We start from the raw sequence: 26,389 nt of genomic DNA, 5'->3' as shown, positions 1-26,389 counted from the left end.
AGCGGCGTGTGTCCCCTCCCCATGCGACGGGCAGGTAACGGCGGTGGCAGGGGACCGGACACCGGCCATTGTCCCCAAGGGCTGGCGCGGGGAGGGGACAGGAGGGGACACGGGGTTCCTGAGCGTCACCAGCGGATGTTTTCCGCTCATCCCAGCCCACACTGGGGGGACAGGGATACCCCGAGGGACACGGTGGCCTCGCGACGCCACCAAAGAGGGATGACCGCAGGTGGCCCGTGGGGGAAACTGAGTCACGGTGACACCGCGGCTTATGTGTCCCCTCCAGGGGTGGGCTCGAAGCGTCAGGAGCCCCCCGGGGATGCCGCGGTCGCCAGGAGCGGTGACATCCCCGCGAGGTCCCCGCCGTGTCCCCCCGTACGGCGACAACACCACCTCAGCGCTGCCACCCCCGGTGTGGCGATGTCGCCGCCAGCGCGTGCCAGGCGTGTCACCTTCGAGGACGAGCTGGTGACAGCGCGGGGGACGCTCGGTGCTGCCGGGGCGCGGGGAAGGCCGGGGGACGGCGCTGGGTCCCCAAAGGGGCTCCAAAAAGTGTCATCGCGGCCAGACAATCCATCCCGATCCCGGAGGGATTCATCCCAGCATTCCCGATCCCAGATGGATCCGTCTCAATCCCTGTTGGATCATTCCCGATATTCCCGATCCTGGCTGGATCCATCCCAGCAGGATCCATCCCAATCCCACTGGGATCCATCTTGGAAGGACCCATCCCAACATTCCCGATCCTGACTGGATCCATTCCAGAGTTCCCGATCCCGGCTGGATCCATCCCGATCCCGACTGCATCATTCCTTGCAAGATCCATCCCGATATTCCCGATCCCGGCTAGATCCATCCCAACAGGATCCATTTCAATCCCGGTGGAATCCATCCTGGAAGGATCCATCCCAACGTTTCTGATCCTGGTTGGATCCATCCAGATCCCAGTGGGACCATTCCCGACTTTCCCAATCCTGCCTGGACCCATCCTGGCAGGATTCCTGTATTCCCGATCCCGGTGGGATCCATCCCAACAAGATCCATCCCAACATTCCCGATCCCGACTGGATCCAGCCCCACATTCCCGATCCCAGTGTGATCATTCCTGCCTGGATCCATTCTCGATCCCGGCTGGATCCATCCCGATCCCGGTGCCACTGGAGCCGCGACAATCGGGGACGGCCGGGGACACCCCCCGCGCCACCCCGGCGTCCCCTCCCCTCATTTTGAGGTTTCTGGGGAGGCCCCGCCCCCTTTTCGCCCCCCCCGGATGTGTCCCTTGCCCCTTCCACAGGAACTGGGATAATTAAACATTATTAATTCATTAATTACCTTTGGTAATTAAAAAAAAACCTCCAAGGTTTTTTTCGGGGGGGGGGGCGGGACGATCTCAAGCATTCCCCTCTTTGGGGACGCTCTTGTCCCCAACTTCCCCTTTTGTCCCCCCAGAATTTCCCCAAACCTCCCCCGGGGGCTCCTCCCGATTGGGCCCCGCCCCCTTTTAACCCCTCCGTGACCGGTGCTGCCCCCCGCCCTCCCCGGGGGCGGGACCCGGGGCCGGTGCCGCAGCGCCGCCGCCGCCGCCGCCTCTGCCGCTCCCGGCTGCCATTTTAAGGTGAACAAAGCGGCGGAGGAGGCGGCAGGTGAGCGGCTCCGCGGTACCGGGAACCCCCGGTACCGGCACCGGCAGCGGCAGCGCGGGAGGAGGGCGGTACCGGAACGGGAGGGAGCACCGGGGGTCTCCGCTCCCCGCTGCAAAAGGGGGTGGTTCGTCCTTCCCTGAGGCACCGGGGGCCTCGCCGGGCTTCTCTCCGGCACCGCGGGCCGGACCGGGAGCGGCCACAGGATTCCAGAGCGGTTACCGGGGTCCCCACCGGCACTAGGGTCCCAGCCAGTACCAGATTTCAGAGCGGTACCGGGGTCCCCACCGGGTCCACACCAGTACCGGGGCCCCAACAGGTTCACATCGGTAGCGGCCCCGGGATTCCAGAGCGGTACTGGGGTCCCCACCGGCACCCGGGTCCCCGTCGGTTCCGGATTCCAGAGCGGTACCGGGCTCCCCAACACCACCGCAATCCCCTCCGTGCTGACCCCGGTGGTGCTCCCGGTACCGGAGCCGTCCCCGGCCCGGCTGCCACCGCGCTCCGGTCCCTGCTGCGGATCCCGGTGGCCTCCCGGGCGTCCCAAGTGGAGTCAAATGGGGGGATCGGTGGGACCGGGGCATTTGGAATCGGTGGGATTGGGAACCGGGACCTTTGGGCACCCCCAAAACTCCTCCCTGCCCCTCCCGAGGGTCCCGCCGAGCCCCAGTACCGCCGGAACGGGCGCCCACTTTGAGTTTCCCACAGGAACTCGCCTTTCCCCCAGCGATTTGGGGTTGTTTTTGTTGTTTTTTTCTGGGGTCTCTGCATGGCACGAGGGGGTCCCCACATTAATTTTGCTGATTTTAACCCCCCACCCCAAATTTTCCAGCCGCTCTCCTCGTGGCTCTGCCTCACGCGGACTTGGTGATTTTAATTATTTTTAATTATTTTGATTTTGATTGTGATTATTTTGATTTTTAATCCGTCCGGATCAGCTTAGGCCCCCTGCTTCCCATCGGGGAATTCCAACAATCCCAATTAATTCCCTGCCGGCTTCGGGCTGTTGGGGACAGGGAGGTGACACCGGGAGCCTGGGGTGGCACCGGCTGGTGACTCACCGTGCCTCAGTTTCCCCACGTCAACCCACGGTGACGCTGTGCCTCAGTTTCTCCATGAAACTTTTGTGGCGTCTTTTTTATGGAGTCTCCAAAGTTCTTGTGAGGTCTCCAAAGTTTTTTTGGTGGGGTCTCCAAGTTTTTTTTTTGGTGGGGTCTCCAAGGTTTTTTGGGGGGGAATCCCCGGTATTTTTTGGAGGAGGGTCTCTGAATTTGTTTGTGGGACCTCCAAGGTTTTTGTGGGGGTCTCCAAGGTTTTTTTGGTGGGGTCTCCAAGGTTTTTGTGGGGGTCTCTCCAGGTTATTTTCGACGAGGTTTCCCAGATTTTTTTGTGGAGTCTCCAAGGCTTCTTTGGTGGGATCTCCAAAGTTTTTTGGACACCCCAACTCTGTGTGACAACCCTGTGCCTCAGTTTCCCCACACAAACCGCCGTGCCTCCCACTCCCTCTCCAGCTGGGTGGCGACGATGACAAAGGGACCAAAGTCCTTCCTCCACCACCTCCTCCGGCGACAGAACCTCCCTTGAGCATTCTGTCCCCTGTCCCCTGCAGGGATGTTCACCAAGAAACCCTACGACAGCGCCTACGGGCCACCCCCCGCCTCCTACGGGCCACCCACGGGTGACTATGGCTACGATTTCGGCGCCCGCTCGCCGCCACCGGGCTCCTACTACATTGAGGACGTCCCTCAGCATTTCTACAAGTGGTCGTCACCGCCGGGGCTGGTGCGGCTGCTGGAGGGCGCGGTGATGCTGCTGTGCATCGCCGTGTTCGCCTGCGTGGCCTCCACGCTGGCCTGGGACTACGGCTACGGCTACGGCGGCGTGCTGGGCACCGGCCTGGGCGGTTTCTACGGCTCCGGTTACTACGGCAGCGGGATGAACTACGGCTACGGCTATGGGGGATACTACGGAGGCGTCACCAACCCGCGGGCGGCCAATGGCTTCATGATCGCCATGGCTGTGCTCTGCTTCCTGGCCCAGCTGGGGCTGTTGGTGGCCAGCTTGAGCAAGTCCAGCAGCTCGCGGTCGCGCCGTTTCTACCTGGTGGTCATCGTGGTGTGCGCCGTGCTGGCCTTGGTGATGCTGGTGGCCAGCATCGTCTATGTGGTGGGGGTGAATCCGCAGGCACAGATGAGTGGCGGGGGGTACTACTACAGCCCGCTGCTGGCCATGTGCAGCCAGGTTTACGCCGGGGGCACCGTGCTCAACCAGTACCTGTACCACTACTGCACCGTGGACCCGCAGGAGGTCAGCGGGGACACCCCGGGGGATGGGGGCTACTGGGAGGGAATGGGGACCACCAGGGGACGGGGACTACCAGGAGGGGAAAGGGACCACGAGGAGGGGCAGGGACTACTGGGGGACAGAGACTACCAAGAGGGGATGGGGGCTACTGGGAGGGGAGGAAGGGCCACCAGGGAATGGGGACCACTAAGAGGGGACAGGGACTACCACGAGGGGATGAGGCTATCAGGAGAGAATGGGGAGGAAGGACCAGCAGGAGACAGGGACTACCGGCAGGGGACAGGGACCACCGGGAAGATGGGGACCACCGGGAGGGGAAGGAAAGACCTCCAAAAGATGAGGGAAGGACCACCAGGAAATGAGGGATGAACCGAGGGAGGGACCTCCAGGAGGGGAGGGAGAGACTGAGGGAGGGAGGGAGACCAAAAAATGAGGGAGGAACCCCCCGGGGGTGAGGGAAGGATCCCCACAGAAAGGAGGAACCCCCCGGGGATTCGGGAAGGGCAGAGAAAAATCTGGGATTCAGGAATCAGCCCCGCCCCCTCGCTCGCCTCCCCCCTGCTCTTCCCCGAGCCAGCCCCAAACAGCAGCGATCCCAAAGCATTCCCGGACCCCGGTGCCAGTCTCAAATCATTCCCAGATCCCAATCCTGGTCCCTATCCCGATCCCAATCCCGGTCCAGGTCCCGCTCCTGGTCCCATGCCTGACCAGGCCGGGGCCGCTCCCCCCGCCAGGGCTGGAATTGGAATGCGGCGCTTCCAGCCCGGCCGGCGGAACCGGGAGCGCCCGTGGCCGCCCGGGACTGGCACGGGATGGGGGCCCGGCAGTGCCCGGCTGGCACCGGGAGCCCCCAGATCCTGCCCGTCCTTCCCAAACCCCGAACCTTCTCAAACCCCCAAACTTTTCTGTCGGTTTAGAATCACAAATCTTCCCAAATCCCAAAGTTGAGGTTTGGGAAGGAGAGAAAAGATTGAGAGGAGTGGGGTTTGGGAAGGTTTGGGAAGGACAGAAAAGCTTTGGGATTTGGAAAGGTTTGGGGTTTGGGATTTGGGAAGGACAGGGAAATGTTTGGGATCTAGGAAGGTTTAGAGTTTGGGATTCGGGAAGGTTTGGGGTTTGGGAAGCATACAGAGAATCTTTGGGATTGGGCTCACCCAACACCACGAGGATTTTGGGGATGAGAGTCCTGATGCCAGGAATCCCTAAACCCCAAATTCCCAAACCCCTGAATCCCCAAATTCCCAAATAATTCCTGAATAATTCCCGAATAACCCCTGCACTCCCTCAGGCTGTGGCCATCGCCTGTGGGTTCCTGACTGTGCTCCTGCTGTGCCTCATCTGCGTCCTGGCGCACAAAACGCGCAGCAAGATCTGGAAATACGGAAAACACAACATTTACTGGGATAAAATCCCTGCCGAGCCCCAGGGACCTGACGTCGAGGAGTGGGTGAGAACTGCGAGTTCAGGATTTGGGATTTGGGGTTGTTTGGGACTTTGGGATTGTTGGAAATGTTGGATTTTGAGGTTTTCAGATAGTTGGAAATGTTGGGAGTTTGGGATTGTTGGCATTTGGGGATTGTTGGAATTGTTGGAATTGTTGGAATTGTTGGGAATGTTGGGATTTTGGGAGTTTTGGCAGTTTGGGATTGTTGGAAGAGTTAGATTTGGAGGATTTAGGGGATTTGGGGACACTGGGAAGGGGTTTGGGGACACCAGGAGGGGACTTCGGGGGAATTTGGGGACTTGAAGGGGTGTGTGGGGACACCAGGAGGGGTTTGGGGACTTCATGTGGCGACGTCAGGAGGGGATTTAGGGACCCCAAGAGTGCTTGGGGACACTGGCAGGTGACACTGCCAGGTGACACCGGGGCCACGGCGGCGCGGTTTCGGTCTGGCCAATGATTAACCGGGAGGTGGCCCTGGGAAAACCCGGAGTGGTGGCATTGGATGGGGACCTTGGGGACATCCCAGTGCGGCCAGCGTGGCCCGGGATGTGTCATCTGCTGGGGGATGGGTGAGAGTGTCATAGTGTTCCCGTGGGAAGGGTTGGGACAGTGGCTTTGGGGACACTCCTGTCCCTGTCCCCTGTCTCTATCTCTGTCCCCTGTCCCCAACTCCTTCCTTGTCCCCTGTCCCTCTCCCCATCCCTGTCCTCTGTCCCCTGTGTCCCCATCCCTCTCCCCTGTCCCCAAGCCACCACTCCCAGTCCCGTGTCTGTGGGGCCATGCTCTCTGTATTGATTTTTATTTATTTTCATTTTATTTAATTTTATTTATTTTCATTTCTTTTGATCCTGCCCGCCTTTATTTGCTCAAAGCCCCTCCCTGGCCGAGCATTTCCTGTCCCTCTGGGGACATGGTGACACCCCAGGTGCCACACCAGGTGCCTCCCCCCCATCGTGCCACCTCCCCCGCTTTGGGGATGTCACCCCCTTTGGGGACATCTCTGTCCCCAGATGCCACCACAGCTTGGGGACACACCGGGTGGCCCCCAGGAGGGGACAGCGGCGGAAGTGGTGTGTCCGGCCGGATGTCTCCAAGGCCACCAAGGCAGCAGGGACCGGCGTCCGGCACAAACAACCCACAAAGGGCCGGAAGGAAGGGGACAGGGGACAGCCGGATGTCCCTTGTCCCCCTGTGGGGCCACTCCAAACCTCTGGGGGCGTCACCCTGAGGGTGGCACCAACCGCCAGCCCTGTTCCTTTGTCCCTTTGTCGCTGTCTCTCCACGAGCATTTGGGGTTTTGGGGTTTTTTGGGGGTTTTGGGGTTTTTGAGGTTTTTGGGGTTGTTGGGTTTTGGGGGTTTTGGTTTTTTTGGGGTTCTTAGGTTTGGGGGTTTTTGGGTTTTGGGGTTTCTGTGTTTGGGTTTTTTTGATGTTTTAACTTTTAGGGGGTTCGGGTTTTTGAGGGGTTTCTGGGTTTGGGGTTTTGGAGTTTTGGAGTTTTTGGTTTTGGGGTTTCTGGGTTTTGGGCTTTTTGGGGATGTCCCTGGAGGATTTGGGGGCACTCCAGGTGGGACAACAGCCCCTGGTTTCCGTGGACTTTATGCTGGATTTCTCAGGGAATTTTTGGGGATTTCTTGTGGGATTATCAGGGATTTCTTGGCGTATCTTCAAGAAATTTTCTGGGGTTTCTTGGTGAATTTTCAGGGATTTCTCGGACAATGTTCAGGGAATTTTCGGGTGCTTCTCGGTGAATTTTAGAGATTTCTGCGGAATTTCGGGCCAATTCCCACGCAAATTTCTCGGGACATTTCTCGCTGGCTTCTCCTTTATCCCAGCTGAGTTCTCCCCCAAAATCCCAAATCCCTTTTTCCAGGTGAAGAACGTGTCGGGCGGGACGAGCGTTCCGGACGAGGCCGCCACCGTCGCGTACTCGGAGAAGGGCGGGACCCCCGGGCCGGCCCCGCCCTACAGCCCCCCCTTGTACAGCGACCCCCCCCAGAAGGGCTGGAAAAGGTGGGGAGGGGGCGGCAGCGCCAGGGGAAGGGATGGGGAATGTGGGGAATATGAGGAGGGGGCGGGAAAAGATTGGAGGGGTCTGGAGATTTGGGGAGGGGTCGGGAGAGTGGTGGAAAAAGTGGGGAAGGGGCAGAAGAAGGAGGGAAAGGTGTGGAGTGGTCGGGGGAAGAATGGGGGGGTTGGGAAATATGGGGAGGGGGCGGGAAAAGATTGGAGGTGTTGGCAAATTTGGGGAGGGGGCGGGAAAAGGACAGAAAAAATGGGGGAGGGGCGGAAGAGGGAGGGAAAGGTGAGGACAGGTCGGGAAATTTGGGGAGGGGTCGGGAGAGGGATGGAGAAGGGTGGAAAATTTGGGGAAAGGGCGAGAAGGGGTGGAGAAAATGGGGAAGGGGCAGAAGAGGGCAGGAAAGATGAGGAGGGGTGGAGAAATGTGGGGAAGGGCCGGGAAAGGGGTGGAAAAAGTGGGAAGGGGAGAAAAAGAGGTGGGGAATATGGGGAGGGGTCTGGAAAGCGGTGAGAAAGTTTAGGAGATGTGGGAGGGTTCGGGAATGGGTGGAGGGGTTGGGAATTAAGGGGAGGGGTCAGAAGAGGGGTGGGGAAGGATTTGAGGGGTCGGGAAAGGGGGAATAACCCTGTGCACCCCCAGGGTCGTGTCCCCGTGTCCGATGCCCCCATCTCCCACCAGTGACCCCCCCTCGGACCCCCCCTCACCCTCGGAGGAGCCGGACGCCGCCCATCCCCCCCACAAGCCCCCCGCCCGCCGCGGCCGCCGGGGCCGGCGCCAGCCCGAGGGCTCCCAGGGCTCCCAGTGCTCCCAGTACGACACCGACCCCGCCACCGCCCCTGAGTCCAGTGACGAGCGTGACAGCGAGCAGTGGCACAGGTGACACTCGGGACAGTGCTTCTCACTGGGTCCCTGTGGCCCTGTGTCCCCATGTCTGGTGTCCCCGTGGCCCCAGTGTCCCCAGTGCCCCCATGTCCCATGTCCCACACCCAGTGTCCCCATATCCTAATGTCCCCGGTGTCCCCAGTGTCACCAATGTCGCCAATGTCCCCAGTGTCCCCATATCCCAAATCCAATGGCCCCATATCCCAAATCCAATGGCCCAAATATCCCCAATGTCCCCAATGTCCCCTTATCCCATATCTAATGTCCCAATGTCCTCATATCCTAAATCCCAATGTCCCCAATGTCCCCGTATCCCATATCTAATGTCCCAATGTCCTCATATCCTAAATCCCAACGTCCCCAATGTCTCCAATGTCCCCATATTCCAAATACGATGTCCCCATATCCCATATCCAATATCCCAAATATCCCCAGTGTCCCCAATACCCCCATGTCCCCAGTGATGTCCCCATGTCCCCCTGCAGGCTGTACCCCCCCATCAGCTCCCCGGGCACACGGCAGCGCTACAAGGCGGATTTCGGGCAGGAGCTGCGGCGCTACAAGGAGCTCTGTGCCCACATGGACGGGCTCAATGACCGCCTGGCACAGCTGGCAGCACAGCTGGACCAGGTGCCCGAGGACAGCGCCCAGTACCAGGTGTGCCCCTGCTGCCCCCCAGACTGCCCTTGGTGCCCCTTTTCACCCCTTTTGCCCCTTTTTCCTTCTTTTTGACCCCTTTTTCACCTCCACTCCCCCCTTATTTCTTATCCCATTCACCCCCTATTGTCCCCTCTCTGTCCCCTCTGTCCCTTCCATGTCCCTGTCTCCTCCTGTTCCTCTGTCCCTTCCTGTCCCTCTGTCCCTCTGTCTCCTCTGTTCTTGTGTCCCCTGTCCCTGATCCCACTGTCCTTCTGTCCCCTCCCTGTTACCTCTGCTCCCTTTGTCCCCCCATCCCTTATCCCCTGTCCCTCTGTCCCTGTCCCCCCCATCTCCCCTATCCCTGTCCCCACTGTACCCCCGTGTCCCCTCTCCCTGACCCTGCTGTCCCTGCTGTCTCCTGTCCCCTCTGTCCCTGACCCTGCTGTCCCCACAGGCACTGGCTGAGGAGTACAACCACCTCAAGGACGTGAAGAGGGTGAGTTCTTGGGGGTGACTTTTAGGGTCACCTGCCTCTTTGGTGACATCCCCCATATCCCCAAAATGTCCCCAGAATGTCCCCAGACATCTCCTAAAGTCCCTAAATGCCTTCCCAGAGCCCGGAGTACCAGGACAAGAAGCGGGAATCCAAAACCCTCCGGAACAAACTCTTCCACATCAAAAGGATGGTTAGCGACTACGACAAGCTCCGGGGCTGACCCCAAAGCCACCATCCCCCAAAAAAAAGGGACATTTGTAGGGGGGGACACCCCAAAACCCCACCCTCCAACCCCCTCCAAAGACTTTTGTGCCTTTTTTTGTCTTAAAAAATTCCAAAATTTCTCGTTTTGGGCCCTCCCCAGTGCCAAGGGTGGGGGGGGATGATGGCAGCTGTTGGTGTGACCCCGTCTCCACCCCAAGATGTCCCCAGATGTCCCCCACACCCTTCAGGATCTCCCCCAGTGCCTTCCCCTGGTTGTAAATAGGGTTTTTTATGGGGTTTGCACTCCCCTAACTGCCTTAAAGGGGTTTTGGGGGTCCCAAATTGGTGTTTGGGGGACAAAAAAAACTTTTTTGGGGTTTTTTCTGGGGGGAAGGATGACCCAAATCCCAAAATATTTTGTAGGGAATTGGTGGGATCTGTGGGAATCGTGTAATATTTTAATTGTTTTGTAATAAATTAAGTGTAATTGTTGATTTTCATTTAGGGTCGGGGTGAAATGAAAAGGTTGAAATTCCCCTAAATTTGGGAGGGGACCCCAAAACCCCTCCCAGTTTTGGAGGGGAAATTCCAAATCCCTCCACTTTGGGAAGGAAATCCCAAATATCTCTGTTTAGGAAGAAAAATCCCAGATCTTGAGAAACCCAAATCACCCAAATACCAAATTCCCCCCTCCCCACAAAAAACCCCAAACTGAAGAAGAACCCCTGAAATCCCCAATTCCACCCAACCCAAAAAAAAAAAAAAAAAAATCCCAATTTCAGGATTTTTATGGAATGTTCCCTATTTTTGGGGTGGGTTTGATCTCCTCAGTTCAAATTTTTCTGCTGGATCCCAAATCCAGGCCCTGGGATTGTAGGAAATGTCTTTAATTGGCGTTTGTTAATGGGTTGATATGGCGGAGTGAGGATTCCAATCAGTGAATGGTCCTGGAATCACAAAATCCTGAAATCCCGGAATCCTGAAATCCCAAATCCCAAAATCCCAAATCTTGGCTCATTCCAGACCACCAGAGTTGTAGGAAACATCTTTAATTGGCATTAATTAATGAGTTTATATGGCGGAGCAAGGATTCCATCGGCCGGGTATGGTCCCAGAATCCCAAAATCCCAAATCCTGAATCCTGGCTCATCCTGGTGCCAGCCGGGGAGGACAGTCCCGGGGGGGGGGGGGGGTGTGTGTGTCTGTGTCCCTTGTGTGTCCCCTCCATCTTTGGGGACAGCCTGGGGACAAGGGCAGGGCCCAAGAGCTATTTGGGACAACACTGGGAGCTCTTTTGGAGACAACACCGGGACCCCAAAACTTATGGGGACAACCTCAGGTCCCCAAAACCTTTGGTGACATCAGGACCCCAAAACTTTTGGGGACAATGCCAGGACCTCAAAATTTTTTGGACAACACCAGGACCCCAAAACCTTTGGTGAAAACTCCACGACCCCAAAACTTTTGGTGAGAATGCCAGGACCCCAAAACTTTTTGGGACAACACTGGGATCTCTTCTGGGGACAACCTCAATACCCCAAAACTTTTTGGGACAATAGTGGAACCCCAAAAATTCCTGTGACAATGCCACGACCCCAAAACCTTTGGTGCCAACCCCACAACTCTGCAGGCACAACCCTCAAGGGTGCACCCCCGTTACGGCAGGGCCAGGAGCTGCTGGCATTGCGGAGAATTCCAATCCCCTTCCTGGGGAGTGTCCGTCCTGTTCTCTGGCCCATTCCGCTGTCTGGCCCATCCTGCTGTCTGTCCATCCCACTGTCCAGCCTGTCCCTACTATCTGGCCCATCCTGTTGTCCGGCCTGTCCTGTTGTCTGGCCCATCCCATTTTCCAGCCCATCCCGTTGTTCAGTCTGTCCCATTATCCAGCCTGTCCTGTTGTCCGTCCATCCCGTCCCATTGTCTGCCCCATCCCATTGTCCGACCTGTCCAGTTCTCTGGCCCATCCCCCTGTCCATGTGTTCTGCTCTCTGGCCTGTCCTGCTGTCCGTCCATCCTGCTGTCTGGCCTGTCCCATTGTGTGGCCCATCCCATTTTCCAGCCTGTCCCACTGTCCTCCCTGTCCCATTATCTGGCCCATCCCATTTTCAGGCCCATCCCATTGTCCGGCCAATCCCACTATCCATCTGTCCCGCTATCTGGCTTGTCCCGCTGTCCATCCGTCCCGCTGTCCATCCATCTGTCCCACTGCCCATCTGTCCGTGCGTCCATCCATCCATCCTGCCATCCGTCCGTGCGTCCGTGCGTCCATCCGTCCCTACTGCCCGGCGCCGTAGGGCCAGTTGAAGGTGCTGCCGGACAGCAGCATGTCGCGGATCAGGGTCTCGATGGGCGTCTTGCCCACCAGGCGCATGAAGAAGAGCTGTGAGATGAGGGCGGCGGGCACGGCGCGCAGCGCGGGCAGCCGCAGCAGGAGCCGCCCGAAGCGCTGCGGCTGTGACGGGAACTGCGAGCGCTCGTACTCGGTCAGCGCCACCTGCGCCTTCTCCTGCAGCGTCTCCACGTGTGCCGGGTCCGACAGCCCGCAGGCGTCTGCAAGGGAACAGAGAGGGTTTCGATGTGTGGGGGGTGGCATGGGATCTGTTGGAATGTCCCCAAATCCAATATCCCCAAAATCCATTGGGAATAACCCCAAATCCATTGGAAACAGCCGAAAATCCAATATCACAAAACCCACTGGGGATATCTCCAAATCCGTTCGGAATAACCTCAAATCCATTGGGAATATCCCCAAGAGAATATCCCAAAAGGCAGTATCCCCAAATCCATTGGGAATATCCTCAGATCCAATCTCCCAAAATCCATTGGGAATCTCTCAAAATCTATTGGGAATATCCCAAAATTTAAAGAAATATCCTGAAATTTATAGGGAATATCCCCAAATCCATTGAGAATATCCCCAAATCCATCAGGAATCTTTCAAAATCTCAAGTCCCCAAACCCTCAGAAAAACCCGCAAAAACCTTTCCCTGTTCCCAAATTCAGATGGACCCAACCACCAGCTCTTGGAAAAACACAGGAAAACCTCTCCTTACTCACTCCCAGAACCCCCAAACCCTCAGAAAAACCCTCAGAACAACCTCTCCCTACCCATCCCCAACCCCAAAAACCCTCAGGAAAACCCCAGTCCCTCCCACCCGCCCCCAGCCCCTCACCGGGCGTGAAGAGGGCAATGGCCTTGAGGCAGCTGTACTCGGCCGAGTCCACCTGCAGCCGGTTGAGCTTCTCCACCTGCTCCTGGAAGACCCGGATCTGATCCATGAAGGCCACCACCCTCTCTGCCGACATGGGCGAGGCGTGGAAGCCGGCGGCCGCCAGCAGCGGCGCCATGTGCAGCGGCAGCGCCGACTGCGCCGCGTTCAGCACGAACAGCTCGCTCCAGCTCAGCCGCAGCAGGGCCACCTGGTCAGACACGGGCAGCTCGGGGAAGAAGGGGATGTTCCGTGCCCACTCCACCGTGCTGAAGAGCAGGCGGGCGGCCAGCTCGCAGATGTTGTCGATGCCCATGACGCTGCCCGGCGGCTGCTGCTGCTGCGCGTACTGCGAGCCGTAGCGCGCCGCCGGGTAGGGTTCGGCGCGCAGCAGCTGCGAGATCAGCTCTGACACCGGCTGCCCGTTGAAGAAGTCGCCAGCTGGGAGGGGATTGGGGCTGCTGCTGGAGTGGCTGGGGGGAATTCGGCCCCGCTGCACGGCTGGAGGGGGAGGAAGGTTGGGGTTTTCATGGTGAGCACAAAAAACCCCATTAGATTTTCATCCCAATCGAAAAAATCCCACCACATTTTTATCCCAACCCCATATGGATCTCCATCCTGATCCCACATGGATCCTACTGGGTTTGCATGGTAAACCCAAAAGATCCCACCAGATTTTCATCCTGACCCCAAAAAAATCTCATCAGATTTTCATCGTGATCCCACACAGATCCTACTGGATCTTCATCCTGATCCTGCATGGATCCTACAGGGTTTTCATCCCAATCCCCAAAAAATACCACCAGAGTTTTATCCTGATCCAACACGGATCCTACTGGATCGTCATCCTGACCCCAATCAGGTCCTACTGGATCTTCATCCCAATACCAAAGAAACCTTCTGGATTTTCATCCTGATCCTAAAAAATCCCACTGGATTTTCATCCTGACCTCACACGGATCTCCCAAAAATCCCCAAAAAAATCCACAAAAAAGAGGAAAGAATTAGGGTTTTTTTCCCCAAAACCTAGGATTCCCAGAATTCCTGGATTCCTCGGGAATTTTTTCCCCACCTTCCTTCCTCATGCCCACTCGGAAGCACTTCTTGAGGCGGCAATACTGGCACTGGTTCCGGTGGTGTTGGTCAATTTGGCAATCCCGGTTGGACCTGCGGGAATCATCGGGATCAGCCGGAATTACCAGGAATTTCAGCCCCCCCAAATCCATCCCAGGAATCCCAGAGCCCATTCCCCAGTTTTTATAGGATTTTGTTGAAATGGTCATTGCTGATGGGTTTTTTTTCATGATGACGCCAAAAAATCTCTTTGGATTTTCATCCTGATCCCAAAAAATCACCCTGGATTTTCATCCTGATCCCCACCACGTCTGGAAACATCTTTGGGATTTAATTGTTGGTGAGCCCATGGATGCAGCTTCAGGAATTCCATGGAATTCCAGGAATTTCCTGTGGGGTTGGGCCTGAAATCCTTCAGGCAGTGTTGACCCCAAATCCCACGGGATTCTGGGATAAAGGGAGAGAATTCCCCAAATTCCTCAGAGCCTGCAAAAGGATGGATTCATCCCAAAATTCCTCAAATTCCCAAAATCCCTGGAAAAGGGCTCCTGGCCCATGGATTCATCCCAAAATTCCCAAAATCCCTGGAAAAGGGCTCCTGTCTCCCATTCCCACATGGAATCTCCCATCCAACCTCCCCAGATCCCATTCCCAGGCGGATCCCAGAGCAGGAAATCCTTTCCCAGCAGGAATCGGGGTGGGAAAAGAGAATTTGGGATGAATTCTGGGGCCGGAGCCACGGGAATCCCACCACAGAACCTTCCGGAATCCCAACACGGAATTAATTCATCCTCAACATCCCCGGCGCGGCCGGGAACGTGATCCCGATGAAAAGCAGCATCAGGAGCGGCCCTGACGTCTTCATCCAGGCCTGAATTCCCAGAAAACGACCGGGAAAGGCTCAAAGAACTGGGGAAAAAACGGGAATTATCCCAGAATATTTTTTTCCAGTGATGAAAACATCCAGGGGCGCTGCCAAGGTCTGGGAGCAGCAGGAAAAGATCCCAAAATTATCCTGGATTATTTTTTCCCCAGTGGATAATTCCTTGGAATTTTGGGAAAAGATCCCAAAATTATCCTGGATTTCTTTTCTCCAGTGGATAAATTCCCACCATGCCTGTGGAATTTTGCGAAAAGCTCCCAGAATATCCCAGATTTTTCCCAATGGGCAAAATCACCTGGATGATCCCACCACAGCCTTGGAATTTTGGGAAAAGCTCCCAAAAATTATACCGGATTTTTATCCAGTGGATAAAACCACCTGGGTAATTCCTTGGAATTTTGGGAAAAGCTCCCAAAAATTATACCAGATTTTTATCCAGTGGATAAAACCACCTGGGTAATTCCTTGGAATTTTGGGAAAAGCTCCTCAAAACTCATCCCAGATTTCTCCCAATCCCAGCAGGAATTGCCTCAATCCCTCCCCAGCTCCAGGGGCGGCACAGGCCAGAATCCAAAATGGAAAAATCCAAAGGTTTTTTTCCCCCTTTTTTTTTTTCAAAAGCCAGGAATTGACTTGGGAATTTTTGGCTTTTCCAGAGGAACAAAGCTCCAGGATCCCGCTTTTGTTCTGGGAATCCAAAGCGGCCCCAAGCTCATTTGCATATTCAAAATGCCTTTAATTATCGCTCCCGCTAATTACCCGCCCTAATTAAGTCATTAGCACAGCCCGGGCCTTTCGGAGCTTCCCAAATTTCCCAGCTCACTGCCTCCTATCCCACTGGAAAACTCCAGGGGGGATTTTTGGGAAAGGTTTTCCCGATGCTGGGGGAAGGTTCGGCTCTTGGGAAAAATCCGGGAGGAATTTACGGAGCTTTTCCCGAAATTCCAAGGAATTAATCAGGTGGTTTTATCCATTGGGAAAAAAATCCAGGATGATTTTGGGAGCTTTTCCCAAAATTCCAAGGAATTACCCAGGTGGTTTTATCCACTGGGAAAAATCCAGGAGGATTTTTTGGGAAGGTTTTCCAGCTGGGAATTCTGGTCCGTGCCATTCCTGGAGCTGGGGAGGGATTGATGGAATTCCTCTTGGGATTGGGAGAAATCTGGGATGAGTTTTGGGGAGCTTTTCCTGAAATTTCAAGGCTGTGGTGGGATCATCCAGATGATTTTGCTCATTGGGAAAAATCCGGGATATTTCTGGGAGCTTTTCCCAAAACTCCAAGGAATTATCCTGGTGGTTTTATCAACTGGAAAAAAAAAAATCTGGGATAATTTCAGGTGAACTTTTCCCAAAATCCAGGATTTTTTAGGATCGGGAGCCAACTCCTGCCAAGATTGGATCCAATGGCTCCTGGATGATTTCCAATCCTTTTCCCTCCTCCCAAAAATTCCAGAGCTCTCCCTGAGTCGGGATGAGGGAATGGGGACCCTCAGAAATTTGGGAATTCTGCCCTCTGGGAGCAGCCTGGGAACTCCCTCGTTCCAAACTCTGGGAATTCCTGGAGGTTCTGGCAGCTCCAAACTTCCTCGGGATCCCATCCTGGATTCCTCAGGGATCCCGGATCCTGGAATTCCAGGGGATTCCTGCTCCCACTATGCTGGAATTCCAGAGGATCCCCGCTCCCATTATGCCGGAATTCCAGAGGCTCCCTGCTCCCGGTATCCCGGTGGACCGCAGTCCCCGGTATTCCAGAGGATCCTGCTCCTGCTGGATGCCGGTGTTCCCGGTCCATCCCGGTGTTCCCGGTGCTCCCGGCATTCCCGCGGTTCCCGTTGGATCCCGGCCATGCCCGGGGTGATTCACGGGCACCGCGGGAACGCCGGGAGCGCCGGGAACACTGGGATGGACCGGAATGGACCGGGAATGGACCGAGATGGACTGGGAATGCCGGGAGACGGACCTGGAATGCCGGGAATGGGGACAGCCGGGGCTGGGGGATACTGAGATGGACTGGGGGGATACTGGATGGACTGGGGGGAAACCTCAGCTGAACTGGGAGCCCCTGGGCCGAACTGGGAGGGCCGTTTCGAGCTGCACTGGGGACCCTTCATTTGAACTGGGAAACAATGGTTTGTACTGGGAGACTCTCGTGCTGTACTGGGAGACCCTCTTGTTCTACTGGAACCCACTGGTTTGTACTGGGACACCCCCAGCACCACCACACCGAGACCCCAACTCATCCCCAACCGGGATCCCCCGCTGTCCCCCCGCTGTCACCTGCAGGTGTAGCTGAGGTTCCTGCGGATGCTGCGCTTGAAGAAGCTCTTGCAGCCCTCGCAGGTGAACACGCCGTAGTGCTTCCCGCTGGATTTGTCCCCGCACACCACGCAGTCCGCGCCGGCCCCGGGCCGCTCCTCCTCGCCGTGCTCCGCGTCGCTGCCGCCGCCGCCGGGGGACGCCGCCTCCTCCGCTCCGCCGCCGCCCCCGGTGCCACCGGCTCCGCCACCGTTCGGTTCGCCCCAAGCGCCGGCCACCATGGCCATGGCTCCGCGGGGCCGCGGGGGCTCAGCGCCGCATCGAGCGGAGCCTGCCGGTGCTGCTGCTCCTCCCGGTGCTTTTTCTCCTCCTGGTTCTTCTCCGCCCGGTGCTGCTTTTGCTCCCGGTGCTTCCCCTCCCGGCCCTGGTTCTGCTCCTGGTTCTTCCCCCCGTTCTTCTCACGGTTCTGCTCTCTGGTTCTTTTCCTCACGGTTCTTCTCCCGGTTCTTCCCCTCCCGGTGCTGGTTCTGCTCCCGGTGCTTCCCCTCCCGGTTCTTCTCCTCCCGGTTCTTCCCCTCCCGGTGCTTCCCCGCGCCGAGTTCGGTAAGTTTTACCGAGGAACCGCCGGCTGGGAAAAGCTCCGCTTTTTGGGGTAGTTTTTTAGGGATTTTTTTGGGGTCGCCCCCTCAGGGATTTGTCGCTCTCCTCCTCCTCCTCCTGCCGGTTCACGGCCCCGCGGAAAGTTTGCGGCGGCGGCGGGGCCGGGGTGCGGCGCATCCCCCCGCGGGCACCGGCCGCATGCGGGGCCGCTCCCGCCCCCGGTGGCTCCTGCGCTCCGCGGCACCGGCTGGAAGGAGGAGGAGGAGAAGAGGAGGAGGAGGAGGAGGAAGGAGGCGGCGCTGCCCCGGTTCGCCCTCGCCGCTCTCCGGGCCCCGCCGCCGCTTGCAGCCCGGTGCCGGTGCGGCTGCGGGTGCGGCGGGACCGGCTCCGCCGAGCCCCGGGGCTCTCCCCGCCTCCCGTGAAAGAGCAAAGTTCAGCCGCTGCCGCGGTGGCCGCCCTGGATGCTCCTCCCCGGCCTCCTCCCCTTCCGCTCCCGGGTCCTGCCCCGGTCCCGGCCCCGCCGCTGCCGCCGCCGCCGCCGCACCGGGGCCGCTCGCCGCCCCCCGCGCCCCGCGGGTCGGGAACGGCCACCGGGACCAGCGGGGCCAGCGGGGCCGGCGGGAGCGAGGGGAGCGGGGATGGAGAGCGCGGTTCGGCGGCGGAGGCGGCGGCCGGGGCCCCTCCCGGGCCCCCGCGGCGGTTCGGGCACGCCCGGGGTTCGGCCGGCACCGGGAGCGCTGGGAAACCGGGATGGGAATGGGAAATCGGGATCAAACTGGGAAACTGGGATGGGGCCAGGAAACCGGGATCAGACTGGGAAACCAGGATCAAACTGAGAAAAAGGGGTGGGACTGGGGAACTGGGATCAGACTGGGAGCCTGGCACTGGGATCCCAAATCAAACTGAGATCCCGGGATCCAGGCGGGGGCCTGGCAGGAGCCCCACGTGGCACCGGGATCCCAGCACGGAACTGGGAATCTGGGATCAAAATGGGATCACTGAGATTCTGGGTCAAACTGGGAGCCTGGCACTGGAACTGGGATTCCAGGATCTAGCTGGGATCCCAGCATCAAGCTGGAAGCTTGGTGTTGTGCTGGGAGCCCCACGTTGCACCAGGACAAAATCCTATGGCCCCATAAACTCCCAAGGCCCCAAAAGGTCCCTGCGACCCCATAAAGTCCTGAGACCCCAAAAACCTCTATAAAGTCCCCATGGCCCCAAAGTTCCCCGCAGCCCCATAAAGTCCCCGTGGCCCCAAAGGTCCTGCGGCCCCATAAATGCGGCTGCAATGCGGTCGATCCAGTCGGACCCGTCTCCCGGTGGGTGCTGGGATTCCTGGGAATCATTAACCCGGGATAATCGGGATAATCCCAGCGGGAAAAGGTGCCTGACCCCGGCACCCCGCCCTGCCCCGGGCACTTACGGGGCAAAGTCCCCAAAGTGACCCCAAAAACGCCACAGTGTCCCCAAGGTGCCTGGCTGGGATCGACCTTGGAGTTCCTGATCCGGGTTCTGGGTCGGGATTTAGGGAAAAGCAAAGCTAAGACTGGAATTGGGGTGCAGCAGAGATGGCTATAAATGGAATTAAACCCCAAATTCCCTGGATTTAGAGGTTTGATCCAAAAGCCAAACAAATCATGGGATAACCCCTGGAAAATCCAGCTGGGAATGGGGTCAGCTTTGGAAGATCCCAATCCCTTGTCCCCACAATGTCCCCATGATTTGGGGAACTAGGATCCTTTCAGAGCACCCTAAATCCAGGGAATTATGGCAAGAGTGGGGAGCCATAATTCCCTGGATTTAGGGTGCTCTGAAAGGATCCTAGTTCCCCAAATCATGGGACAATCCCTGGAAAATCCAGCTGGGAATGGGGCTGGCTTTTGAGGGATCTCAATCCACAGAGTCCCCCTGTCCCCACAATGTCCCCAAGGGTGGGGTGCCCCAGTTCCCTGGATTTAGGGGATCCCAATTCCCCTGATCATGGGACAAGCCCTGGGAACCCCAGCTGGGAATGGGGCTGTGTTTTGGGGGATCCCAATCCGGGCCCAGTGGGGTCACCCCCACCCTTCCCCTGTGCCAGGCTGGGATTTGTGGCCTTGGGTTCCCTGGAAAAAACCAACCCAAACCCCCCAAAATACCCCAAAATAACAATCCAGGAACAAAGGTGGAAATCCGATCTGGGTTTGTTTTGATGTTTGATCTCCAGAGGAATTCCAGTTCCTGAATTCCCAAATTCCCGAATAATTCCCATTCCTACCCCTCCTCCTCCTCCTCCTCCTCCTCCTCCTCCTCCTCCTCCTCGCTCTGCTCTGCTGCTCCCGCCCCACAAAAGGCTCCGAGGTTTTTCCAGGCTGCTTTTTGGGGTCAGCGGCAGCTCCGGAGGCTTCAGGATGGTTTGGGGTTCTGGTGGGGTGTGAAGGATGGGGTTGGGGGTAGTGGAAAAGCAGGAAAAGATCCCAAAAATCATCCCAGCTCCTTCCTAATGGACACACCCGGCCTTGGTGGAGAGATCCTAAAAATCATCCTGGATTTTTTTTTCAGTGGGTGAAATCACCTGGGGATCCCCAGTGTGGATTTGGGATTGGATCGGGATTGGACTGGTTCCACCCCATCCCTCTGTCCATCCGTCCCCCACGATGTCCCATGGGTGAAATGGAGCATTTTGGGGTCAAATCCCTGATTTTCAGCCACTCTGGGCGTTCAAGCCTCGCTGTCCCCACATTGCCACCCCCCCGCCATGTCCCCGGTGTCACCGCAAGGAGCGGTGACGGTGACATCTCCGGACAATCCCCGGGGCTGACCTGACTTCTCCACCTTTCCAGGGGGAAACTGAGGCACCAACCAGGGACTCGCGGTGGCCACGGGCTCAGGGGGGCGTGGCGGGGGGAGGTGCCAACGCCAGGTGCCACCTGCCATATCCTGGTACCACCTGCCGTGTCCGGTGCCACCTGCCGTGTCCCCTGCTGTCCCCAGCCCCGAGGTGGCCTCGCCTGTCACAGGACCCTGACCCCGCACAAAGCGAATTTGAATCTCAAAAGGGGCCAAGCCCTGACCTCTGCCCCGGGGTCAGCCGGGCCCCCGGACACGGACACGGGCACTGGACAGACACTGGACACGGACCCCAGACAGATTTTCAGATTTCCCCATAGATTTCCAAATTTCCACAAAGATTTCCGAGTTTCCCCATAGATTTCCTAATTTCCCCAGGGATTTCCGGGGCTCTCCATGAATTTCCGAGCTTCCCCAGGGATTTCCGGGGCTCCCTAGATGCAGGTCTCGCCTCCTCGCTGCAGCTCCCGCAGTGTCCGGGCCAGGGCTCGCTCCCTGCGGCCGTGCTGGCCCCGCAGCGCCGCCGCCCGCGCCTGCAGCCGCCGCAGCTGCTCCGCCTGCTTGCGCCGCGCCCCGCGGTACGCCAGGGCCAGCGAGCTGCGGGCACCGGGGGCATCAGGGGATTGGGGGCACCCAGGGAGAGCAGGGGGTTTGGGGGGTTTGGGGATTTAGGGAGTCGGGGAATGGGAGGAGCTCGGGGGTTTGGGGGGTCGGGTAATTTTGGGATTTAGAGATTCAGGGAGTTGGGGGAGCCGGGGGATCCAGGGGAGCCGGAGGTTTTGGGATTTAGGAAGTCAGGGAATCGGGGGAGACGGGGATTTTGGGATTTAGGAATTTTAGGAGTCAGGGGAGCTGGGAGATCCAGGGGAGCCCGGGGAACCAGGGGAGCCCGGGATCTGGTGATTTAGGGAGTCAGGGAGTTGGAAGACCTGGGAGCATGAGGGGGAGCCGTGAATTTTGGGATTTAGGGATTTGGTGAATCGGGGGAGCCAGGGGGATGAGGGCAGTCAGGGCTTCCAGGGAGTCAGGGAGACTGAGGGAACCGAGGGGACCCAGGACACCCGGAGGACCCAGGGACACCCAAGGGACCCCGGCCCGTGCCGACCTGTGGGCCTGGAGGAGCTCCAGGGTGACGGTGGCACTGTGCCCCTGCTGGGCACGGCTGGCAGCGCTGCCCCGCTCCAGGGCCAGCGCCAGCTCCCGGGCACGGCCACGCAGCTGCTCCGTCCTGGGGACACGGGGCAGTGTCACCAGGGCCACCCCGAGCCGGCCCCACCAGCCCGCCCAGCACCATTCCCAATCCCACACAATTCCAGCCCTACACCATTCCCTGTCCCCACAGAATTCCCAACCCCACACATTTCCCGATCCCACACAGTTCCTGACCCCACACAATTCCCAATCCCCCACAGCTCCCATCCCTCACCTGGCCCGGATCCGGAGCAGTTCCTCCCTCGTTCTCTCGGGGTCCGGGGGGTTTCGCGGGGCCATCTCTGCCCCCCGCCCCATCCGCGCCTCCTGCAGAGATTTCCGACTGCCTCCCATCCCTCGGCATCCCCCAAATCCCGGGAACGGCCCCACGGGATCCATCCCTACCTCATCGGAGCTGCTGCCGGAGCTGCTGCCGGAGCTGCTGCCGGAGGCTCCGTCTCGTCCGTCCCGCTCCTGGTCCCATTCCCGGTGCCTCTCCCGCTCCCGTTCCCGCAGCAGGAGGCGCAGCGCGGCCTCGCGGGGCCCGTGCGCGGCCAGCAGCAGCTCCAGGGCTCGCTTCTCCTTCTGAGCCAGCTGCAGCCGCGTCCGCAGCTCCGCCAGCGCCTCCTGGCACCGCGGGGAAACTGAGGCACGGACGGGGAGACAGGGGGGCACCGGGGAGGGAGCCAGGGAGGGATCCAGGAAAGGATTCAAGGAGGGATCGATGGAGAAATCCAGGGAGGGTCCCAGGGAAGGATCCAGGGAGGGATCCATGAAGGGATCCAGGGAAGGATCCCAACCCCACCTTGAGCACAGCCAGCTCCTGCAGCAGCTCCTCCTTCTCCGGCCGCCTCCAGCCGGGCAGCAGCGCTCGCGCTTCCCGCAGCGCCTGCTCCGCCCGGCCCCGGGGGTCGCGCTCCCGGGGGAGCTCCGAGGGCTTGGCGGCGTCCAGCAGGGACCTCTCCACCGCCGCCTGCTCGGCGCGGAGCCGCCGGATGAGCTCCCGCAGCGCTCCCTCCTCCATCTCCCGGGGGCTGCGGGGCAGGCATGGCGGCGGTGGGCACGGGGCATCGGGGGGGGGCTCAGCGCCGGGACCCCCGCGCCCCCGGTACCTGTGAGCCCCGGGGCTGTCCGCGGGGTCCTCACGGCTGTCCGGCTCCGCTGGCCCCGAGGGCTCCGGTGTGGCGAGGCCAGGTCCGGGTGCGCAGTCCAGGCTCTGGCCAGGTCCCGGTTCGTGGCCCGGGCTCGGTTCCGCCGCGGTTCCTGGACACGTTGCAGGCAGTGCCGGTGCCCAGGGGTGTCCGCAAGGTGGTGTGGGGGGCATTGGGATGCCTCACAAGCTCCCTGCATCCCCCCAAAGTCCTTCCAGTACCTCCCGGTATCCCTCGTGCATCCCCCACTGCCACACGTGGGCCTTACACATCCCATTGGCATCCTCCCTGGTTGCTCCCCAGTATCCCCCCAGTATCGTCCCAGATAACTTCCCAGAATCTTCCCAGTATTCTCCCCATCACACCAGCGTCCCCCCTCATAACCCCTCAGTTTCCCCCAGCCCCCTGTGTCCCCCCGCTGTCACTCACCCCCACGGGTGCCACCCTCCGGTGCCACCTTTGCCCGCAACAGGTCCAGGAGGGCGACGTAGGCGCCTCCGCAGCGCTCGCTGGGGAACAAGGGGCTCAGGAGGACTGTCCTCAGCCCTGTCCCCATCCCTGTCCCCTGCCCTGTCCCTGTTCCCATTCCTCATCCTTGTCCTCATCCCCACCCAAGTCCCCATCCTGATTCTGATCCTGATCCCTGTTCCCATGCCGTCAATCCCATCAATCCCATCCCATCCCATCCCATCCCATCCCATCCCATCCCATCCCATCCCTGCCCCTATTCAGGTCCCCATCCCGAGGGTCTCAGGGAAATGTCCCCATCCCGTGTCCCCATCCCTGTCTCAGTCCCCATCCTGTGTCCCCCATCCCGTGTCCCCTGTCCCACTTGCAGCTCAGTGCCAGCCGCAGCCCGCTGCAGCTCAGTGGAGCTGTCCCCGTCCCCGTCCCCATCCCTGTCCCCTGTCCCATGTCCCCATGCTGTGTCCCCATCCCGTGTCCCCTGTCCCACCTGCAGCTCAGTGCCAGCCGCAGCCCGCTGCAGCGCGCCTCCCGCCGCCCCAGCTCCATGCTCAGCCTCTCCGCCTCGCCCTTGCACTCGCCCAGCGCCGCCAGCAGCTCCCGGTTCGCCTCCTGTAGCCGCGCCAGCATCCTGCGGGCCCGCGGGCACCAGGGCCGTGCCTCAGTGACCCCAGGGGGTGTCGGGGGACTCGGGGCTCGAGATTTGGGGAAGACTCGGGGTTCGGGGGGTACTCACCCCTGCAGCTGCTGCAGCCGCTCCTCCTGCTCCCGGCCGGGCCCCGCCGAGGGCTGGGGGGACAGCGGGGCACGGGGCTGCAGGGGAGGGGGCGACATGGAGGGGAGCGGCCCGGGGGGGTCATCCCAGGGGGCGGCACCCCGTGGGACCAAGCACCGCCACCACCCCGGGTGACATGGCGTGGAGAGGACCCCAGAGCCCAGTGCCAGGGCAGGACCCCCCCGTGCCCCAGCCCCGCACTCACCCGGTGCCCCGGGAGGCTGCTGGGCCCGGGGGTGTCATCGGCCCCGGGAGTGTCACCGACTCTGGGGGTGTCGCCAGTCTCAGAGGCGTCGCCTGTCCCGGGGGTGTCACCGAAGCCGGGGGTGTCACTGCCAGACCCTCCCGGCTCCTCCAGCCTGGCCAGAGCCTCCCGCAGGTCTCGCACCTGAGCCGGACACGGGGCTCAGCACCGCCACCGCTGCCGTGACACCCCGACGGTGGCACCCGGGGACACCGCGAGGGTGGCACCCGCTGTCCCGCACCCACCTTGCCCTGCAGGCGCTCCCGCTCACCCCGCAGCGCCCGCAGCGCGGCCGTGGCCTGGCCCAGCTCCTCGTCCCGCTGGCCCAGGGCTGCCCGCAGGCTCGCGTTCCTCTCCGCTGCCACCGCTACCTCCGCCGGCAGCCCCGGTCCCGCCGCTGCCCCCGGCCAGCAGCGGCGCGCCCAGCCCGGTGTCCGGCTCAGCTCCTGCAGGCTCTGCCCGTGCCAGGCCGGTCAGTCCGTGCCCGCCGTGCCGCAGTGGGCACCGCGGGCGTGGCGAGGCTCACCTGGAGCGCCCGGTGCCAGGCCGGGGCGGGCGGCGGCCACGCCGGGGGCTGCCGGCGGCGGCAGAAGGCGGCGCGCTCCAGGGAGCTCACGGCGTGCTGCAGGCGCTCGAAGAGATCCGGGCTGCGCGCTGGGGACAGCGACGGCGACACGGCCGCCGTCAGGGCAGGGACAGCGCGGCGGTGGCACCTGTGGTGGCACGGGGAACGGCGCTCACCGTCCGGGCTGGCAGCGGCGACAGTGGGGACAGTGGCGGCGGCCTCCCCGACGTCCTCATCCTCCCTGCGGGGCGAGGAAGGGCACGGTGATGTCCCGGTGTCCCCTCGCTCCCGGTGTCCCCTTAGTCTCAATGTCTCCTCAGTCCTGGTGTCCCCGCGCTCCTGGTGTCCCCGCTGGTGGCTCTCCAGGTGCCGGTACCTGGCGGGGCGCTGCTGTCGCCGCTGCTGTCGCGGGGCCGCCCCTGCCAGCAGCGGGATGTCCTCGGTGTCACCGGCCACGTCCTCCTCATCCTCCTCATCCTTTTCCTCCGCTTCCTCCTCCTCCTCCTGGCGCGAGGGCCGGGCTGGGGTGCCCATGGGGGTGCCCGTGCCTCGTTCAGCCCCGGGGGCAGGGCGGGTGGCACCTACCGGGCTCTCCTGGCACAGGGATGAGCTGTGGCCACCAGCCCGGCCCGCTGGGCCACCGGCCCCGTCCCGGTGCCCGGAACGGGAATTCCACCGCGGAGCGCGGCACAGGGAGCGGGTGGGGTCAGCCCCGTTTGGGGTCAGCCCCATGCTGTGCCCAGCACGGACGGTGCCCCTCACCTCCTCCATGCCCGCGGTCCGGGATCGTCCTGTCCGTGGCTCCCAGCACGTCCCAGTTCCACTCTGAGGGTCCCAACACGTCCTGGTTCCACTCAAGGGCTCCGGGATGTCCTGGCTCCACAGCCAGGCTCCCAGTAAGTCCCAGTTTTCCCGCAGGGTCTCAGCAGGCCCCGCTCTATCCCGGGGTTCCCGTTCTCTCCCAGTCCCCCAAAGTTCCCGTTCTCCCCTGGTTCCCGCTGTCTCCCGGTTCCCTGTTCTATCCCCATTCCCCCCAGGTTCCCGTTCTCTCCCGGTTCCCCTCACATCCCCGTTCTGTCCTAGTCACCCCCCAACTGCAGTTCTCTCCCGGTTCCCCCCATTCTGTCCCAGTTCCCCCCACGTCCCTGTTCCATCCCGGTTCCCCTCATTCTCTCCCGGTCCCCCCCGGTTCCTCCCGTTCTCTCCCGGTTCCCATTCTGCCCCGGTTCCCCCCGTTCCGTCCTGGTTCCCCCCGGACCGTTCTCTCCCGGTCCCCTCCCGTCCCGCGGCACCTCCGGTAGCTCGGACAGCGCCTCCGGCCCCGGCCGTGTTCCTGACGGGATTTCCTCTTCCTTTAACCGTTCAGCCGCCCCGCCTGGGGGGCACAGCGGGGCCTTTTGGGGAGCTCAGCCCCCCTCCCAACCCCCCTCAAAAACCTCCCAAAAACCCCAAACCCCCCTTCCAAATCCCCCACCCACCCCGGTGCCAGGCCGGTGCCACCCTCACCCCACAGAGT

At 60.3% G+C, this 26,389-nt stretch overlaps 3 protein-coding genes across 14 annotated transcripts; 1 reads left to right on the top strand and 2 right to left on the bottom strand.

Annotated features, from left to right (window-relative positions):
* Positions 1-1,593: 1,593 nt before the first annotated feature.
* OCLN (occludin) lies at positions 1,594-10,131 on the top strand. Its single transcript, XM_064734479.1, has 8 exons — positions 1,594-1,643; positions 3,250-3,947; positions 5,233-5,391; positions 7,261-7,400; positions 8,089-8,286; positions 8,778-8,949; positions 9,386-9,427; positions 9,546-10,131. The coding sequence occupies exons 2-8, from the start codon at positions 3,252-3,254 to the stop codon at positions 9,645-9,647; spliced, it is 1,509 nt and encodes a 502-aa protein (XP_064590549.1). The 5' UTR covers positions 1,594-1,643; positions 3,250-3,251; the 3' UTR covers positions 9,648-10,131.
* A 533-nt stretch (positions 10,132-10,664) lies between these two features.
* Positions 10,665-18,117, bottom strand: NR2F6 (nuclear receptor subfamily 2 group F member 6). The gene is made up of 4 exons (XM_064734379.1): positions 17,075-18,117; positions 13,913-14,007; positions 12,805-13,341; positions 10,665-12,181 (listed from the first exon to the last, which is right to left on the bottom strand). The coding sequence occupies exons 1-4, from the start codon at positions 17,338-17,340 to the stop codon at positions 11,907-11,909; spliced, it is 1,173 nt and encodes a 390-aa protein (XP_064590449.1). The 5' UTR covers positions 17,341-18,117; the 3' UTR covers positions 10,665-11,906.
* Positions 18,118-20,779: 2,662 nt separating this feature from the next.
* Positions 20,780-26,179, bottom strand: USHBP1 (USH1 protein network component harmonin binding protein 1). Of its 12 annotated transcripts, none has more exons than XM_064734206.1 (15): positions 26,166-26,179; positions 25,636-25,746; positions 25,050-25,467; positions 24,835-24,962; positions 24,554-24,763; positions 24,270-24,452; positions 24,026-24,102; positions 23,780-23,920; positions 23,254-23,333; positions 22,786-22,936; positions 22,479-22,707; positions 22,079-22,317; positions 21,909-22,000; positions 21,588-21,710; positions 20,780-21,079 (listed from the first exon to the last, which is right to left on the bottom strand). In XM_064734206.1, exons 2-15 carry the CDS (start codon positions 25,642-25,644, stop codon positions 20,787-20,789), a joined length of 2,373 nt encoding a protein of 790 aa, XP_064590276.1. In that variant the 5' UTR covers positions 25,645-25,746; positions 26,166-26,179; the 3' UTR covers positions 20,780-20,786. The 12 variants fall into 12 exon arrangements, with proteins under 12 accessions (XP_064590276.1, XP_064590277.1, XP_064590281.1 ...); XM_064734207.1 differs by lacking the exon at positions 26,166-26,179 and adding an exon at positions 26,132-26,142; XM_064734211.1 differs by having other exon boundaries at positions 25,050-25,746; positions 26,166-26,174.
* Between the last annotated feature and the right edge of the window lie 210 nt (positions 26,180-26,389).

This window comes from Zonotrichia leucophrys, chromosome 28, assembly GCF_028769735.1.
Source record: "Zonotrichia leucophrys gambelii isolate GWCS_2022_RI chromosome 28, RI_Zleu_2.0, whole genome shotgun sequence".
Lineage (NCBI taxonomy): Eukaryota > Metazoa > Chordata > Aves > Passeriformes > Passerellidae > Zonotrichia > Zonotrichia leucophrys.
Note: the sequence above shows the minus strand (reverse complement) of the source record. Positions and strands in the feature narration are given on the sequence as shown.

What these genes read in the sequence shown, in the direction of transcription:
- OCLN (XM_064734479.1), top strand. Translation starts at nt 3,252, where the DNA reads ATGTTCACCAAGAAACCCTACGACAGCGCCTACGGGCCACCCCCCGCC. An exon ending in GCACCGTGGACCCGCAGGAG is followed by an intron (nt 3,948 to 5,232) that starts GTCAGCGGGGAC and finishes GCACTCCCTCAG; the next exon opens with GCTGTGGCCATCGCCTGTGG. An exon ending in GACCTGACGTCGAGGAGTGG is followed by an intron (nt 5,392 to 7,260) that starts GTGAGAACTGCG and finishes CCCTTTTTCCAG; the next exon opens with GTGAAGAACGTGTCGGGCGG.
- NR2F6 (XM_064734379.1), bottom strand. Translation starts at nt 17,340, where the DNA reads ATGGCCATGGTGGCCGGCGCTTGGGGCGAACCGAACGGTGGCGGAGCC. An exon ending in AACCTCAGCTACACCTGCAG is followed by an intron (nt 14,008 to 17,074) that starts GTGACAGCGGGG and finishes TGATTCCCGCAG; the next exon opens with GTCCAACCGGGATTGCCAAA. An exon ending in CATTGCCCTCTTCACGCCCG is followed by an intron (nt 12,182 to 12,804) that starts GTGAGGGGCTGG and finishes GTTCCCTTGCAG; the next exon opens with ACGCCTGCGGGCTGTCGGAC.
- USHBP1 (XM_064734211.1), bottom strand. Translation starts at nt 25,644, where the DNA reads ATGGAGGAGGTGAGGGGCACCGTCCGTGCTGGGCACAGCATGGGGCTG. An exon ending in AGGAGCTGGCTGTGCTCAAG is followed by an intron (nt 22,318 to 22,478) that starts GTGGGGTTGGGA and finishes TCCGTGCCTCAG; the next exon opens with TTTCCCCGCGGTGCCAGGAG. An exon ending in GAGCTCCTCCAGGCCCACAG is followed by an intron (nt 21,080 to 21,587) that starts GTCGGCACGGGC and finishes CGGTGCCCGCAG; the next exon opens with CTCGCTGGCCCTGGCGTACC.